General features: G+C 41.1%; 1 protein-coding gene across 1 annotated transcript in view; it reads left to right on the plus strand.

Moving 5' to 3' along the window:
- LOC109623139 (uncharacterized) overlaps positions 1 to 13,888 on the plus strand; it is an 86,511-nt gene that overhangs the window by 64,435 nt on the left and 8,188 nt on the right. The window contains exons 13-19 of the mRNA XM_062848673.1: positions 414 to 519; positions 855 to 1,952; positions 2,145 to 3,086; positions 3,655 to 3,814; positions 3,957 to 4,066; positions 5,721 to 6,027; positions 9,929 to 10,182. Coding sequence (XP_062704657.1) covers positions 414 to 519; positions 855 to 1,952; positions 2,145 to 3,086; positions 3,655 to 3,814; positions 3,957 to 4,066; positions 5,721 to 6,027; positions 9,929 to 10,182 — 2,977 coding nt within the window. The remainder of the gene's footprint in view (positions 1 to 413; positions 520 to 854; positions 1,953 to 2,144; positions 3,087 to 3,654; positions 3,815 to 3,956; positions 4,067 to 5,720; positions 6,028 to 9,928; positions 10,183 to 13,888) is intronic.

Here is a 13,888-nt window from a genome sequence, read left to right on the forward strand (position 1 = left end):
GTTAGGGAAATGAAAAAAGAATTTCTAAGTCCGGACCACGACCATGTGTCAGAGATTCGCGCGATTTCCAGAAAGCAAGGGTCGAAAGAGAAGTTTCAAGATTATCTGCATGAAATGCAGAAAATCTTTAACTCTCTGACTAAACCGGTATCAGAGGGAAAAAAGTTTGAGATCGTTTTCCGTAATATGCGATCGGACTATAAAGGACACGCGGTCGCGTCTAATATAGATAATCTCGCGGACCTTAAGCGATTCGGTCGTAAATTAGACGCCACGTATTGGTACAAATACAATACGATTGCGGAAGAGTCGACGCGAAACCGTGCTAACGTTAGTGAAATACGCACCGGAACAAAATCGAAATCAAAACCGGAAAACGAAAAGAAATTCGTAAAAACGAGAAACTTTTATAGATCCGCGAAAACCGATCTGTCGGAAGATGAAAAACCCCCGAAGAAACCCCGAGAGACTCTTAACACACCTACCGAATCCGGAAATAAGCCTCCGAAGACGCCAGACGTGATGAAAATGTTAGTGGACAATTACCGTCCACCCACTGAGGGAATGTGCTTTAATTGCCGTTTGATGGGGCATCACCAGAAAGAGTGTGATCGTCCTCGCCACAAATTCTGTGCACGCTGTGGTTTCCTCAACGTGGATACTAAAAATTGTCCATACTGCACAAAAAACGCTCAGTAGACCGTCTGAAGGGGCAGGCTGGTCAAAATTTGCCTGAAAACCCCCACAACTTTGTAGATTTACCAATAACTCTTTTCCAGGAAGGCTACCGAAAAGTAGACCCTCAAGAATATGTACATACCACCCATTTAGAAGTTAATGAACATATCTTTAAGGTATCACAAGATGATCGACCTTTTGTAAAGATTTGCATCTACGGGATACCCATCGTCGGCCTGTTGGACAGTGGAGCTAACCGTTCCATTTTGGGAATTGGAGCTAGCAAGATCTTAGAAGCTTGCAAACTGAAAATTCACAAGACAAACATAGACGTTACGACTGCCAGCGGACAGACACTGGATGTCCAAGGCTACGTAAATCTCCCTGTCACTTTCAACGGGATGACCAAGCTAATTTGTGCTCTGGTAATTCCGTCCCTTAAGAGAAGACTCCTTCTTGGCACTGATTTTTGGTCAGCCTTTGGTATTGTGCCCACGGTAACCAGTCCCCAGATCGAAGAGATCGAAGGCATCTCAGAGAGTATAATCATTACCCCTGAACAACAGCAGGAACTAGACCGTGTGGTAGCTCTGTTTGATCCCACGGTAGAAGGAGTCCTTGACCAAACCAACCTAATTGCACATCGCATTGAACTAACGGATGAGTCCAAAAAACAACCCCCAGTTAGGATCAACCCTTTTCCAACCTCCCCTAAACGCCAACAACAGATTGAACAAGAGTTGGACAATATGTTGAAGGCAGGAGTGATTGAAAAATCGTACAGCGATTGGGCTTTACGACTGGTGCCGGTAGATAAACCTGACGGTACCGTAAGATTGTGTCTGGATGCTCGTAAGCTAAACGACAGAACAGTCCGAGATTCTTATCCCCTCCCACATGCCGACAGAATACTCAGCCGATTAGGACCCTGTAGATTCATTTCAACCATTGACCTATCGAAGGCATTTCTTCAAGTTCCTTTGCACCCCAAAAGTAGGAAATATACCGCGTTTTCGGTGCTAGGACGTGGCCTGTTCCAGTTCACAAGAATGCCCTTCGGTCTGGTGAACAGTCCGGCGACTTTGTCACGCCTAATGGACCGAGTGCTAGGGGGCAGTGAACTCGAACCGAACGTGTTCGTCTACTTAGACGACATTATTATCGTCAGCGACACGTTCGAGCAGCATTTGGAGAAGCTTAGGGAAGTAGCCTCAAGACTTAAGGCCGCTAATTTGTCTATTAATGTGGCCAAATCCAAATTCTGTGTTGCCGAGGTACCATATCTAGGGTACATACTCAGCAGAAGTGGTTTGAGACCAAACCCGGAACGCGTAGAGTCGATAGTGAATTTTGAACGGCCGGGGTCCCTGAAATCCTTAAGGAGATTCTTAGGGATGTGCAATTACTATAGAAGATTTATTTCTAACTATAGTGACATTGTACGTCCTCTTACGGATCTCCTCAAGGATAAACCGAAAAGCGTGAGATGGAATGCCCTGGCTGAAACGGCGTTCGTCAAAATAAAAGAACTATTGATTAGCTCTCCTATCTTGACAAACCCAGATTTCACCAAGCCCTTCTGTATTCACTGCGACGCCAGCGATGCGGCCATTGCGGGGGTACTCACCCAATCCTACGATGGTGTGGACAAACCAGTGGCCTACTTTTCTCAAAAGTTGGGAACCACTCAGCAGCGATACTGTGCCACCGAAAAAGAAGGTCTGGCCGTGATCAAATCGATCGACAAATTTCGCTGCTACATCGAGGGGACAAAGTTTATCGTTTTTACCGACGCCTCTGCTCTCACTTATATAATGAGAAGCAGCTGGAAAACTTCTTCCCGTCTCTGTCGATGGAGCATTGAGCTCCAGAGACACGAGATGGATATCAAACATCGCCGAGGAGTTGATAACGTGGTCCCAGATGCTCTATCCAGGGCCATAGAGGAGCTTCAAGTAGAGGTGCAGAAGACCGACTGGTACACCCAAATGGTCCAAGCCATAACCGACAACCCAGAAAATTTTAAGGATTTCAAACTTGAAGAAGGCATTCTAAAGAAGTTTGTAGCTGCCCCCCACGACCAGATTGATTATCAGTTTGAGTGGAAGATCTGTGTTCCCACAGATCTGAGAGAGAAAGTTTTAGTCGAGGAACACGATAACGCGTTGCACCTCGGATTCGAAAAAACGCTGGCCAAGATTCAGAAGAAATACTACTGGCCGCAGATGTCCAAAGAGATTCGGCTCCATATACAAAAGTGTTCCATTTGCAAGGAATCCAAACCGGCAAATAGGGCACAGTATCCACCAGTTGGACACCAGAGAATAACGACCAAACCGTTCCAAATTATTGCGTTGGACTTTATACAGTCGTTGCCTCGCAGCAAGCAGGGCAACTGTCACTTGCTTGTAATTATGGACCTATTCTCCAAATTTTGTCTTCTGTTTCCGGTTAGAAAAATTTCTACTCCACAAGTGTGTAAAATCTTAGAAGAAAGTTGGTTCAGGAGGTATTCTGCTCCAGAGTATCTCATCTCGGACAATGCGTCCACTTTCCTATCCAAAGAATTCAAAAAGCTTCTGGAGAAATATGAGATTCAACATTGGACAAACTCAAGGCATCATAGCCAGTCTAATCCGACCGAGCGTCTCAATAGGACGATAAATGCCTGTATTAGGACTTATGTTCGCACCGACAAAACTTTGTGGGACACTCGAGTGTCAGAAATCGAGTGTGCTTTAAACAACACCCCCCACACTGCCACGAAATTCACTCCTTACATGACTATCTACGGTCACGAAATCGTTGAAACCGGGAATCAACATCGAATCGATCGGGATAATGAAGATATCTCTGAAGAAAACCGGCTAAAAAAAGAAAACAGTCATTGATAACTTTATTCAGGACCTTGTTTGCAAAAACCTTCGTAAACAAAACGAAAAGAACGTTAATATTTACAACCTTCGTCACCCGAAGAAGGCCCCCGTTTACTCCGTGGGTCAAAAAGTCCTCAAACGAAATTTCCGTCAATCATCGGCCATCGACAAATACAACGCCAAGCTAGGTCCTTGCTATGTGCCCTGTACCGTGCTGGCCAGAATCGGAACCAGTTCCTATGAGCTTGCCGATGAATCTGGTAAACCAATTGGTGTGTTTTCAGCCGCTGATCTGAAGCCCTCCTAAAAATAAATAAATGCCAAAACAAAGTATCTACTCTCCAATTGGAAGAGAAATTTAGTTCACTTATCTAAACAAAACACCTGTTCTTTCCCATCCAGCAACAATTTTGATCTGGTTGAGGATGTTTACCATCTCCGTCGATCCAATTGGACGTTTCCAATTTGATTCTCCAAGTGCTGTCATGTTGGAATGTTTTCCTCCGCCGGAGGTGAGCCGATCCGAAAAATTGCACCTTTTTTCCCGCTGCTAATTCGACACAACTGCTGAAAGTAATCATAACCAAAAGAAGAGATTAGAATTATGCAATTTTGTGAGCTCACCTGTGGATTTTTGGTTCAATTAAATCCGGATTTCTCACCTTCTTCTGCATTCCTCGCGAAGTGAATGGTTCAAAGGAAAACAAACTACACTGTTCTAGCTCTTGATCTCCCCAGTTGAGTGCGCACTCATAATTGACATTTATGGATATTGCGCGCAAACCCCAAAATTTTATTCCCACCTTTGGGTTTCCGCGCCGAAGACCCAGCGCCAGATTCGGCGACAAAGAGAGCTGACAGCAGTCGCCGGGCAGTTGGCAATCCTGATATTTGACGACGGTCGCCCGTTAGTCATGGGAATGGATTGTTGTCACGCAAATAGAGCTTTTCGCTGAAAAAGCATGTGTATTGAGTTATTGTTGACAGATTTACTGCTATGTTAGTGTGAAATTCAGCGATTTCCTGTATCGCGCAAGCCTTCGCTGGAAGAAAACGTCATGTTGCTCAGCGAAGCAAGGAAAATTTTCAGTGAAAAAAGCAATATAATCATTTTCGCTTTCGCGTGAGTGAAAGCGTACACTGGAAAAAAAAATCAGCTGAAAATTAAAATTTTTTGTTCCTATCTTATCTTCAGTAGCTGAAGTTATGATTAGAGAAAACAAATATCTGATGTAATAATCAATGAACATTATCAAGCAAATGCGAATGCTTTTTCTTTCAGGAGGGGACGATGGGGTAATGTAACCGATGGTCACAAATATTCCACTTGTTGCCTCCAACACAAGTCACATTATAATAATGTTTTTTACCGTGTATACAAATTCAGACGAAGGATGAGTGCCGGTTCTCACATGTCTATTTGACAGGTGAAGCGCTCACGATTCCTCTTTCCCCTTCACTCACAACTCGGACTAATTTGTTGTAAGCGGTTCGAGCGCAGCGAAACAAACGCTTGAACACTCAAACAAAATCACAAATAGAGGTCGTTAATGTATTTCGACAAGACATTACATACCAAGGTGGGAGGTTGTTGAAACGTCAAACTTCGTATCTTTACGAAATTTGCCCTCCGAATTTCCACCAACTAATAAAACTACTCAGTCAACACGGAAAAAGCCTCTTTTCTGTCACAACCTTTGGACAATTAGTAGTGCGCGCCGTGCTTAATTCCAAATTTTCCCAAGAATAAAATAGTGTGCTAGAAAATAGTCACAGAAATTTGAAGTAGTGGTGAAAAGAAAAATAATTAGATTCGACAATAAGCTATTGTCAAGCTATTGTGAAGAGCTATTGTTAGTAGTTTAAGAAGAAGAATAAGCTGAAAAAAGGTCCACACCAGGGCCTTTTTTCTTTTGTTTCCGGCCTAATTCCCAGGAATACTCCGACGCCATTCCGGTTGGTAACCCCAGCGCGCCACCAGTGATACCACTCGCTATTGTGGACGTCCAAAAACCCCGAAGTTGTGCAGAAGAGATCCGCGCCAACCGCCTGGAGTTCTGGGATCGGCCATAGACATCCTCCGGCCATTTTGGATCGGCCATCGCTGGTCGATACCCTCCGCAAGCCATCAGTGACACCTCTCCGTCCGTGAAGCCCCGAGAGCAGTGCCGGAGCATCGGCTCGCCTGCTTGGCTCCTCAGTTTCATCGTGTCGGGCCACTTGCTGGCCAGTACACTCGTTCAGAAGGTTCACCATCGCCCCGCCACCCCCGGCGGTCGTTCAGAAGATTCACCACCCTTCCCGCCTCACCCGGCGGTCGTTCAGAAGATTCACCACCTTTCCCGCCTCACCCGGCGGTCGTTCAGAGGACTCACCACCAGCCCCGTCCCATCTGGCGGGCAAACCAACCGAGCACCACCCGCTTCCCGCCCATCCAGCAGTCGCAACACCTTCAGGCATGACGATGCCTTCGGCAAGTACTCCCTATCATTGTGTGACGTCCTATAGGGCCCAATAATGGGCGAATAAACCCAGAATGTTGTAAAATGTATGAAGGTGATCGCTATTTTTATTTTACAAAAGCGCATCCTTGATTTAATAAGGTTACTGGTTCACTTACGTTTCCTCCGGGCCCAAAAGGGAGCCATCAAGCCTCGTTCTCCTTTGGTTTGCTTTAAATATGCTTTTTCCGTTAGACTTGTGAGACCTCTTGTGTGGAAAGACCTTGGTAGGTACGTTCGTAGCGGTTGCATGTAACAACCCTGTGGACAAGTGTTTCATTTGCTTGCGTTCCTACCGTTCAGTGAGTTACTCCCAGCCTGTGGGGGAAAAGGGGAACTTCGTTCCTATTGGAATAACGACCCTGAATTCCTATTTACATTACCTAGAGAGTTTCAGATATTATTGACGGTAACAACGCTTTTACTTCATTAAACCACTGATTAATAGTGATTTGGCTAGTGAAAAACTTGGCGCATAGGCAATCGGCGCGCAAATTGTGCACTGATGTGCGGATTTGAGTTAATTGTCGCAAAGTGCCGAACACACATTATACCCTGGCGCGCAACAAAGAGGTCAAAGAGAAACTTGTCGAAATGCTAAAAATTCCCGAGAAGCTCAATAGCTCGTGATGAATAAGTGCGGTGAAGACACCGGAACAATTTGATGCAATATCGCACTTTTATTTGAGATTCCGCACTTTGTCGCAGTCCAGTTAGCAATGCAATAAACTATACTGTTGAATCATTTTGTAATCGATTTATATAATATCATTTTTGTGTTGATGCCTGAATATCGAAACAGTCTGTTTAACTATCACACATTGAAGCGTTTGCAGGCTGATTTGAAGAATGTGTGAAAGTTACACATTGAGAAAACGATTCAAAAATATGTGAAAGCGAATTGGGTTGTTTAGTGAATAAAATCTAGATTGAGTTTAAAAAAGGGCGAAAGTAACATGAGAGAGTTCTCTTCATCGACTCTCTCTTCTTCAAATAGTCTATTTTACGAAACGGCAACAGTGTTGATATTGATATTGTCTATCCGGTTGGAATCAAGACCGACATTCAATCAAAAATTGCCATTTTCTTGGTCCACAAGTGTCGCAGCTGTTTCGCATCTAGTGCGCTGTGTTGCTGACAACAACGGGAAGGATGCGCACTACTTTTGACATGATTAAAAAACGTCGCGAGTTGGGTCGCGTCGCGACTTGTTTGTGCGAAGTCCGGTTTGGTGGCGGCCCGACAATATTAACACTCACGGGCTTGGGCGCAACCTCCTGTCAAATTTTCATTCATGAAATGAGCGATCAGCTGATCCGAAACGTCTCGTAAAATGGCTCATTAAAGTGACAAGATGCAAGTATGGTTGCACTTTTTGGTCATGAATCGCAAGGTTGCAATGCAATCTAGCGTCTACACGAAAAGAAATTTCCATATGGAATATATAAAAAAATGTTATACATTTTTGCCATTTCGTTTTCCTAATGAAGCTCATATGAGTGCGTTTTATGGAATATAACATTCGATGAATAAAAAGTATAAGTTTAAACTTATGAACGCCATTCGTTCTTTGTAATAATTTGTATTAGAATTTCCCAATTGTTTGTATGCATCAAACCTAATAAAATCTATTATTCTATATTTTGTTTGAAATTCCTAATATTTTACTTTTTTTCTTATTTTTACTAAAACAATCAAGTTTTGTTTACGATTCATACATAATTTATTTATTCATTTGATAAAATCAAAAAAAACTTGGTCAAAACAGTCACAAAATCACAAATGCTAGGCAGAATCGCTGTTCCGGCAACGGATTTCGGCGCCTTTTGCCAGTCGGTACAGATAAGCAGTGGAGCCAACCAGAATGTCCCCTCAGGCATGAAACAAGCGGGTGGCAGTGCCTCAGTCTTAGGGCAGCTGATCAGCAGGGATTCTCATTCCGACAATGGGTGATGCAGCCTCGGATGCAGCCTTCTGTGAGCCGGATGATCAAGGAGTAACAGTGCCAGCCGAAACCTCCGCTCCGGCAGCAAAGAAGCGGGTAGCAGTACTCTTAGTTTGCTGGAGTATCGAGGAGAAACGGAGCCAGCTGGCAGCGGGTGACGCCGCCCTTTGCCAGTTGGAGCGCCAAGCAGTAGCGAAGCCAGCCAAAATCTCCGCTCCAGCTCCGACCAAGCGAGTGGCTCCGCCGTCTGCCTGCCACAGTGTTGAGGTACTGGGAGGAAATCTCAACATTCTGGCCTTGGTTCTGTTTAAAATAAATAATGAATAAGCTATTGGCACAAACATTAATTAGCCAGTAAAACACCTACCGTGATCTTCGAGCGCTGTTCCGCAGGTTTACAAAAATCCTTTTTAATTGTTGGCGGCCAGATACAACGCGCCACAATGGCCTTCGTTGAATAAAATTTGGCGCCGTTTTGTTTCTGCCTTTCAAAACAAAACCTTAGAGAATTTATTAGCTTAATCTTATACTTCTCTAGCCATAACACAAAACTTATACATGGTATAAGGAATGTATGTCATTTTATGAACAAAATTAGTTGATTTTATAAAATTAATAACGTCATATCTAATAAAAAAACATTATTCATTCTTCATAAATAAAATCATTAAATTATTTTTCGTGTATGTGTAAAAAAGTTCGATTGAATTTGTATCTTGTCACTTAAATTTGCAAGATTTGAAGAGAGAGTCGATGAAGAGAACTCTCTCATGTTAGTTTCACCCTTATTTAAACTCAATCTAAAAATATTGCTATTTTCTATAGCCTATTCGAAAGAGCTCATTTTTCTGAGTATAATGTGATTTCATTAAATTCCAATACCTTTGTTTTAATGGTCAAATTAACAAAACAGTTTTCATTTTTGTGGATAGAATGACAGTTCAGGCCAAACATTTCAATAGGTCCTATCTGCATTTGAGAGGTTCTCTTTGTTCAATTTCTCTTTCAGTTATTACAATGTAATGGTACACTTTTAAACTATTTTTGTAGTACAAATCAAAAGACGATTGTTTTGACCATCGTTCAATGCAAGGAGACAATCATAATACAAATAAACAGCTGAGATATTAAGGAGAAACTTCAGAGAATACAAATATGGCTGCCACAATGGCCGACTTGGGCCCCTACTCACGTTTTCAATAGCACCAATCTTAAAAATTCGTAAACAAATGCACTCGATTTGCAAAAGCTGCCTCTTTTAAAAAATGAGCAAAGCCAGGATAAACATTTGCGGCTTGGTTTGATGCTTTGTTCGTCAGATTTGTGCCTCTAAAGTTTGTATGAAAAACTGCAATGGGATTTCTTGATGTTTCAATCTAGCGTCTACACGAAAAGAAATTTCCATATGGAATATATAAAAAAATGTTATACATTTTTGCCATTTCGTTTTCCTAATGAAGCTCATATGAGTGCGTTTTATGGAATATAACATTCGATGAATAAAAAGTATAAGTTTAAACTTATGAACGCCATTCGTTCTTTGTAATAATTTGTATTAGAATTTCCCAATTGTTTGTATGCATCAAACCTAATAAAATCTATTATTCTATATTTTGTTTGAAATTCCTAATATTTTACTTTTTTTCTTATTTTTACTAAAACAATCAAGTTTTGTTTACGATTCATACATAATTTATTTATTCATTTGATAAAATCAAAAAAAACTTGGTCAAAACAGTCACAAAATCACAAATGCTAGGCAGAATCGCTGTTCCGGCAACGGATTTCGGCGCCTTTTGCCAGTCGGTACAGATAAGCAGTGGAGCCAACCAGAATGTCCCCTCAGGCATGAAACAAGCGGGTGGCAGTGCCTCAGTCTTAGGGCAGCTGATCAGCAGGGATTCTCATTCCGACAATGGGTGATGCAGCCTCGGATGCAGCCTTCTGTGAGCCGGATGATCAAGGAGTAACAGTGCCAGCCGAAACCTCCGCTCCGGCAGCAAAGAAGCGGGTAGCAGTACTCTTAGTTTGCTGGAGTATCGAGGAGAAACGGAGCCAGCTGGCAGCGGGTGACGCCGCCCTTTGCCAGTTGGAGCGCCAAGCAGTAGCGAAGCCAGCCAAAATCTCCGCTCCAGCTCCGACCAAGCGAGTGGCTCCGCCGTCTGCCTGCCACAGTGTTGAGGTACTGGGAGGAAATCTCAACATTCTGGCCTTGGTTCTGTTTAAAATAAATAATGAATAAGCTATTGGCACAAACATTAATTAGCCAGTAAAACACCTACCGTGATCTTCGAGCGCTGTTCCGCAGGTTTACAAAAATCCTTTTTAATTGTTGGCGGCCAGATACAACGCGCCACAATGGCCTTCGTTGAATAAAATTTGGCGCCGTTTTGTTTCTGCCTTTCAAAACAAAACCTTAGAGAATTTATTAGCTTAATCTTATACTTCTCTAGCCATAACACAAAACTTATACATGGTATAAGGAATGTATGTCATTTTATGAACAAAATTAGTTGATTTTATAAAATTAATAACGTCATATCTAATAAAAAAACATTATTCATTCTTCATAAATAAAATCATTAAATTATTTTTCGTGTATGTGTAAAAAAGTTCGATTGAATTTGTATCTTGTCACTTAAATTTGCAAGATTTGAAGAGAGAGTCGATGAAGAGAACTCTCTCATGTTAGTTTCACCCTTATTTAAACTCAATCTAAAAATATTGCTATTTTCTATAGCCTATTCGAAAGAGCTCATTTTTCTGAGTATAATGTGATTTCATTAAATTCCAATACCTTTGTTTTAATGGTCAAATTAACAAAACAGTTTTCATTTTTGTGGATAGAATGACAGTTCAGGCCAAACATTTCAATAGGTCCTATCTGCATTTGAGAGGTTCTCTTTGTTCAATTTCTCTTTCAGTTATTACAATGTAATGGTACACTTTTAAACTATTTTTGTAGTACAAATCAAAAGACGATTGTTTTGACCATCGTTCAATGCAAGGAGACAATCATAATACAAATAAACAGCTGAGATATTAAGGAGAAACTTCAGAGAATACAAATATGGCTGCCACAATGGCCGACTTGGGCCCCTACTCACGTTTTCAATAGCACCAATCTTAAAAATTCGTAAACAAATGCACTCGATTTGCAAAAGCTGCCTCTTTTAAAAAATGAGCAAAGCCAGGATAAACATTTGCGGCTTGGTTTGATGCTTTGTTCGTCAGATTTGTGCCTCTAAAGTTTGTATGAAAAACTGCAATGGGATTTCTTGATGTTTCACCTTAAGGAAAGAGAGGGAAACCAAAGAGAGCCTCTTTTCTGCAGATTGGACCTTTAGACATGTTTGGCCTGAGTTCAATCGATAAAGACTTTATTATTACTTAGTGACAGTTCAACACGAACAAAAAAAAATCCCCATACAAACTTTAAATGCATTTTAAAAATAGTTCCCGGACTCCAAAAATTATGAAATTTTGGATTTCGACTAATTGTTGGGCGGAGAATCCGATTATATAATAATTCCGATACCCCTAAAGAACCCAATTAAAATAGATTTTAGAGCTCGCAAAGTTCGATCCTGATCCGCATCGTATAAACACAGACTGTGGTCTGTGGTATAAATATTTACTAGGCAGGAAGGTCGTTAACAATAAAAAAACAGGAGGACGTGATAATCTAGCAGTACAAAACACATAAAGACAAACTTTTGGGCTAATAGGTTAGTTATTCATCCACAAATAAAGATTTTACACAATTTAGCACAAAATATTGTGCCTTTACTGCTGAGAATCCAAGAAACAGTTCGCCAGCGCTCGACATCAATGAACACAATGGCAGTTAACTCAGCAGTCAGCGGTATAAACAAAACATTTTCTTCTTCAAACGTTTGTCATCCGCAGATGGCTTGCTCAAAAATGAGTATGGTGTCATCAACTCATAGACTAGAGAAACTGGTTCACCTACCGTGAATCAGGATGAAGCATCTGTCAAATTTAGCATTTTTTATACGAAGATCTACTTTTTCTCTTAGTTTAATTCGTCCACATTCATCCAGTTCCCCTAGCCTATAGACGAGTGCACCGCCCGCTGAAAGTTCACTCGGGCCGCGAATTTTGACACCACAGCGGGGTCGACTCTAAACAACTTCTACCCAGCTGAAAATTTGTTTAATTTATTGCATCTAGTTTTCGCGATGAAGTTGTAAAAATATGGGCAAGGACAGTAACTACATGCATAAGCATCAGTTTAAAAGGAAATTCATGTAAGAAATCGAAGAAAAAAATTATTAGCGCATTTTGGTGATGCATCTCTGAGTAGAAGTTGCTGAGAGTCGACCCCGCTGTGCTGTCAAAAAAATTCAGGCTCAGTGAACTCAATGTTCATCGGTGCACTCGTCTATAGACGAGTGCATCGATGAACTGAATTCATCGCGATTCGAGAATTTCGGCACTAGAGCGGGGTCGCTCCCAATCAGAAGTGCACGATTTCCAATCAAAATTGAACAAATCTGATTGGAAATGGCCCCCCTCTATGGACTTATCCACCGATGAACCAAATTCATCGCGGTCCGAGAATTTTGACACTAGAGCGGGGTCTGTTCCAATCAGAATCATCGAATTCTGATTGGAACGGCCCCGCTCTAGTGTCAAAATTCTCGGACCGCGATGAATTCGATTCATCGGTGGATAAGTCCATCTGTAAAAATACTCGGACCGCGATGAATTCAGTTCATCGGTGGATAAGTCAATAGACGAGTGCACCGATGAACTTAATTCATCGCGGTTCGAGAATTTTGACACTAGAGCGGGGCCGCTTCCAATCAGATGTGAACGATTTCCAATCAGAATTGAACAATTCTGATTGGGAATGGCCCCGCTCAAGTGTCCAAATTCTCGGACCGCGATGAATTCAGTTCATCGGTGCACTCGTATATAGCATGAGCTTCCCGGATAAAAAATTACCATTCATTACATGGCAAATATTATCAACATATGACTGGTTTTATTGTTCACAATAAAACACACTTTTTACAATAGAAATCAAGCCCGTATAGTTCGTACAATAAGTGAACATTAGCTTTATTGATGACTTATTGAGTTAATTGTTTTTCAATAGTTCTTTAACAATTTAAAGTTACTATCAGTAAAAAATAATTTAAGTTGTTTTCATACAGTTGGAAAGGTGCCTGCAAAGTTCTCATGGACTTTTTATTGAAAAAGAATTTATTTCTCAAATACACTTAAAAACAACTTGTAACAAATAAATAACAATAAATATTATTGTTGCTTGGATCATGTTATTCTACTCTGTATAATTAAATACAAAATCACTTGTCATATTTTTTCTAGTTTTTGTTTTAAATTTGAGTACAGTAGATGTTTCGGTTATCTGCAACGACTGACAGACGTCAAACCGTGTTAGCAGAGGAATCTCTCAATTAATAACTGAAGAAGTACTTATAGAAAACTTGCTGAAAAGCAGGTTTTATCCAAGTGAGGACGTTACGACACGAAAGAGATGAACAAGTTTTCTGTTGTTTCCAAATAAATTAAAGGAATTTAGTAAATAGTAAACTACCATTGATAACAATACAAATACAATTAGTTTAACGGTGTTAATTGAACCGATGTTAAAATAAACAGGCGATAATATTTGTTGCTATGTAAACAGATATTGCCTTTGAAAAACCATAGAATTCATATTTCTCGGTAACATTTTCTCCAGCATTTACAGGTACTAATGGTCACATGAATTGTGAACGATTTATAGTATGGATCATATGACCTGAGGTCTGACTTGTGATATTTGGCAGTTATTTGAAAAGATTGATGATAGATCTTATCAACAGCTGCCAAGCAATAACCAGACAGACATCAGA

The sequence above is a fragment of the Aedes albopictus genome, chromosome 2 (genome assembly GCF_035046485.1).
Source record: "Aedes albopictus strain Foshan chromosome 2, AalbF5, whole genome shotgun sequence".
Lineage (NCBI taxonomy): Eukaryota > Metazoa > Arthropoda > Insecta > Diptera > Culicidae > Aedes > Aedes albopictus.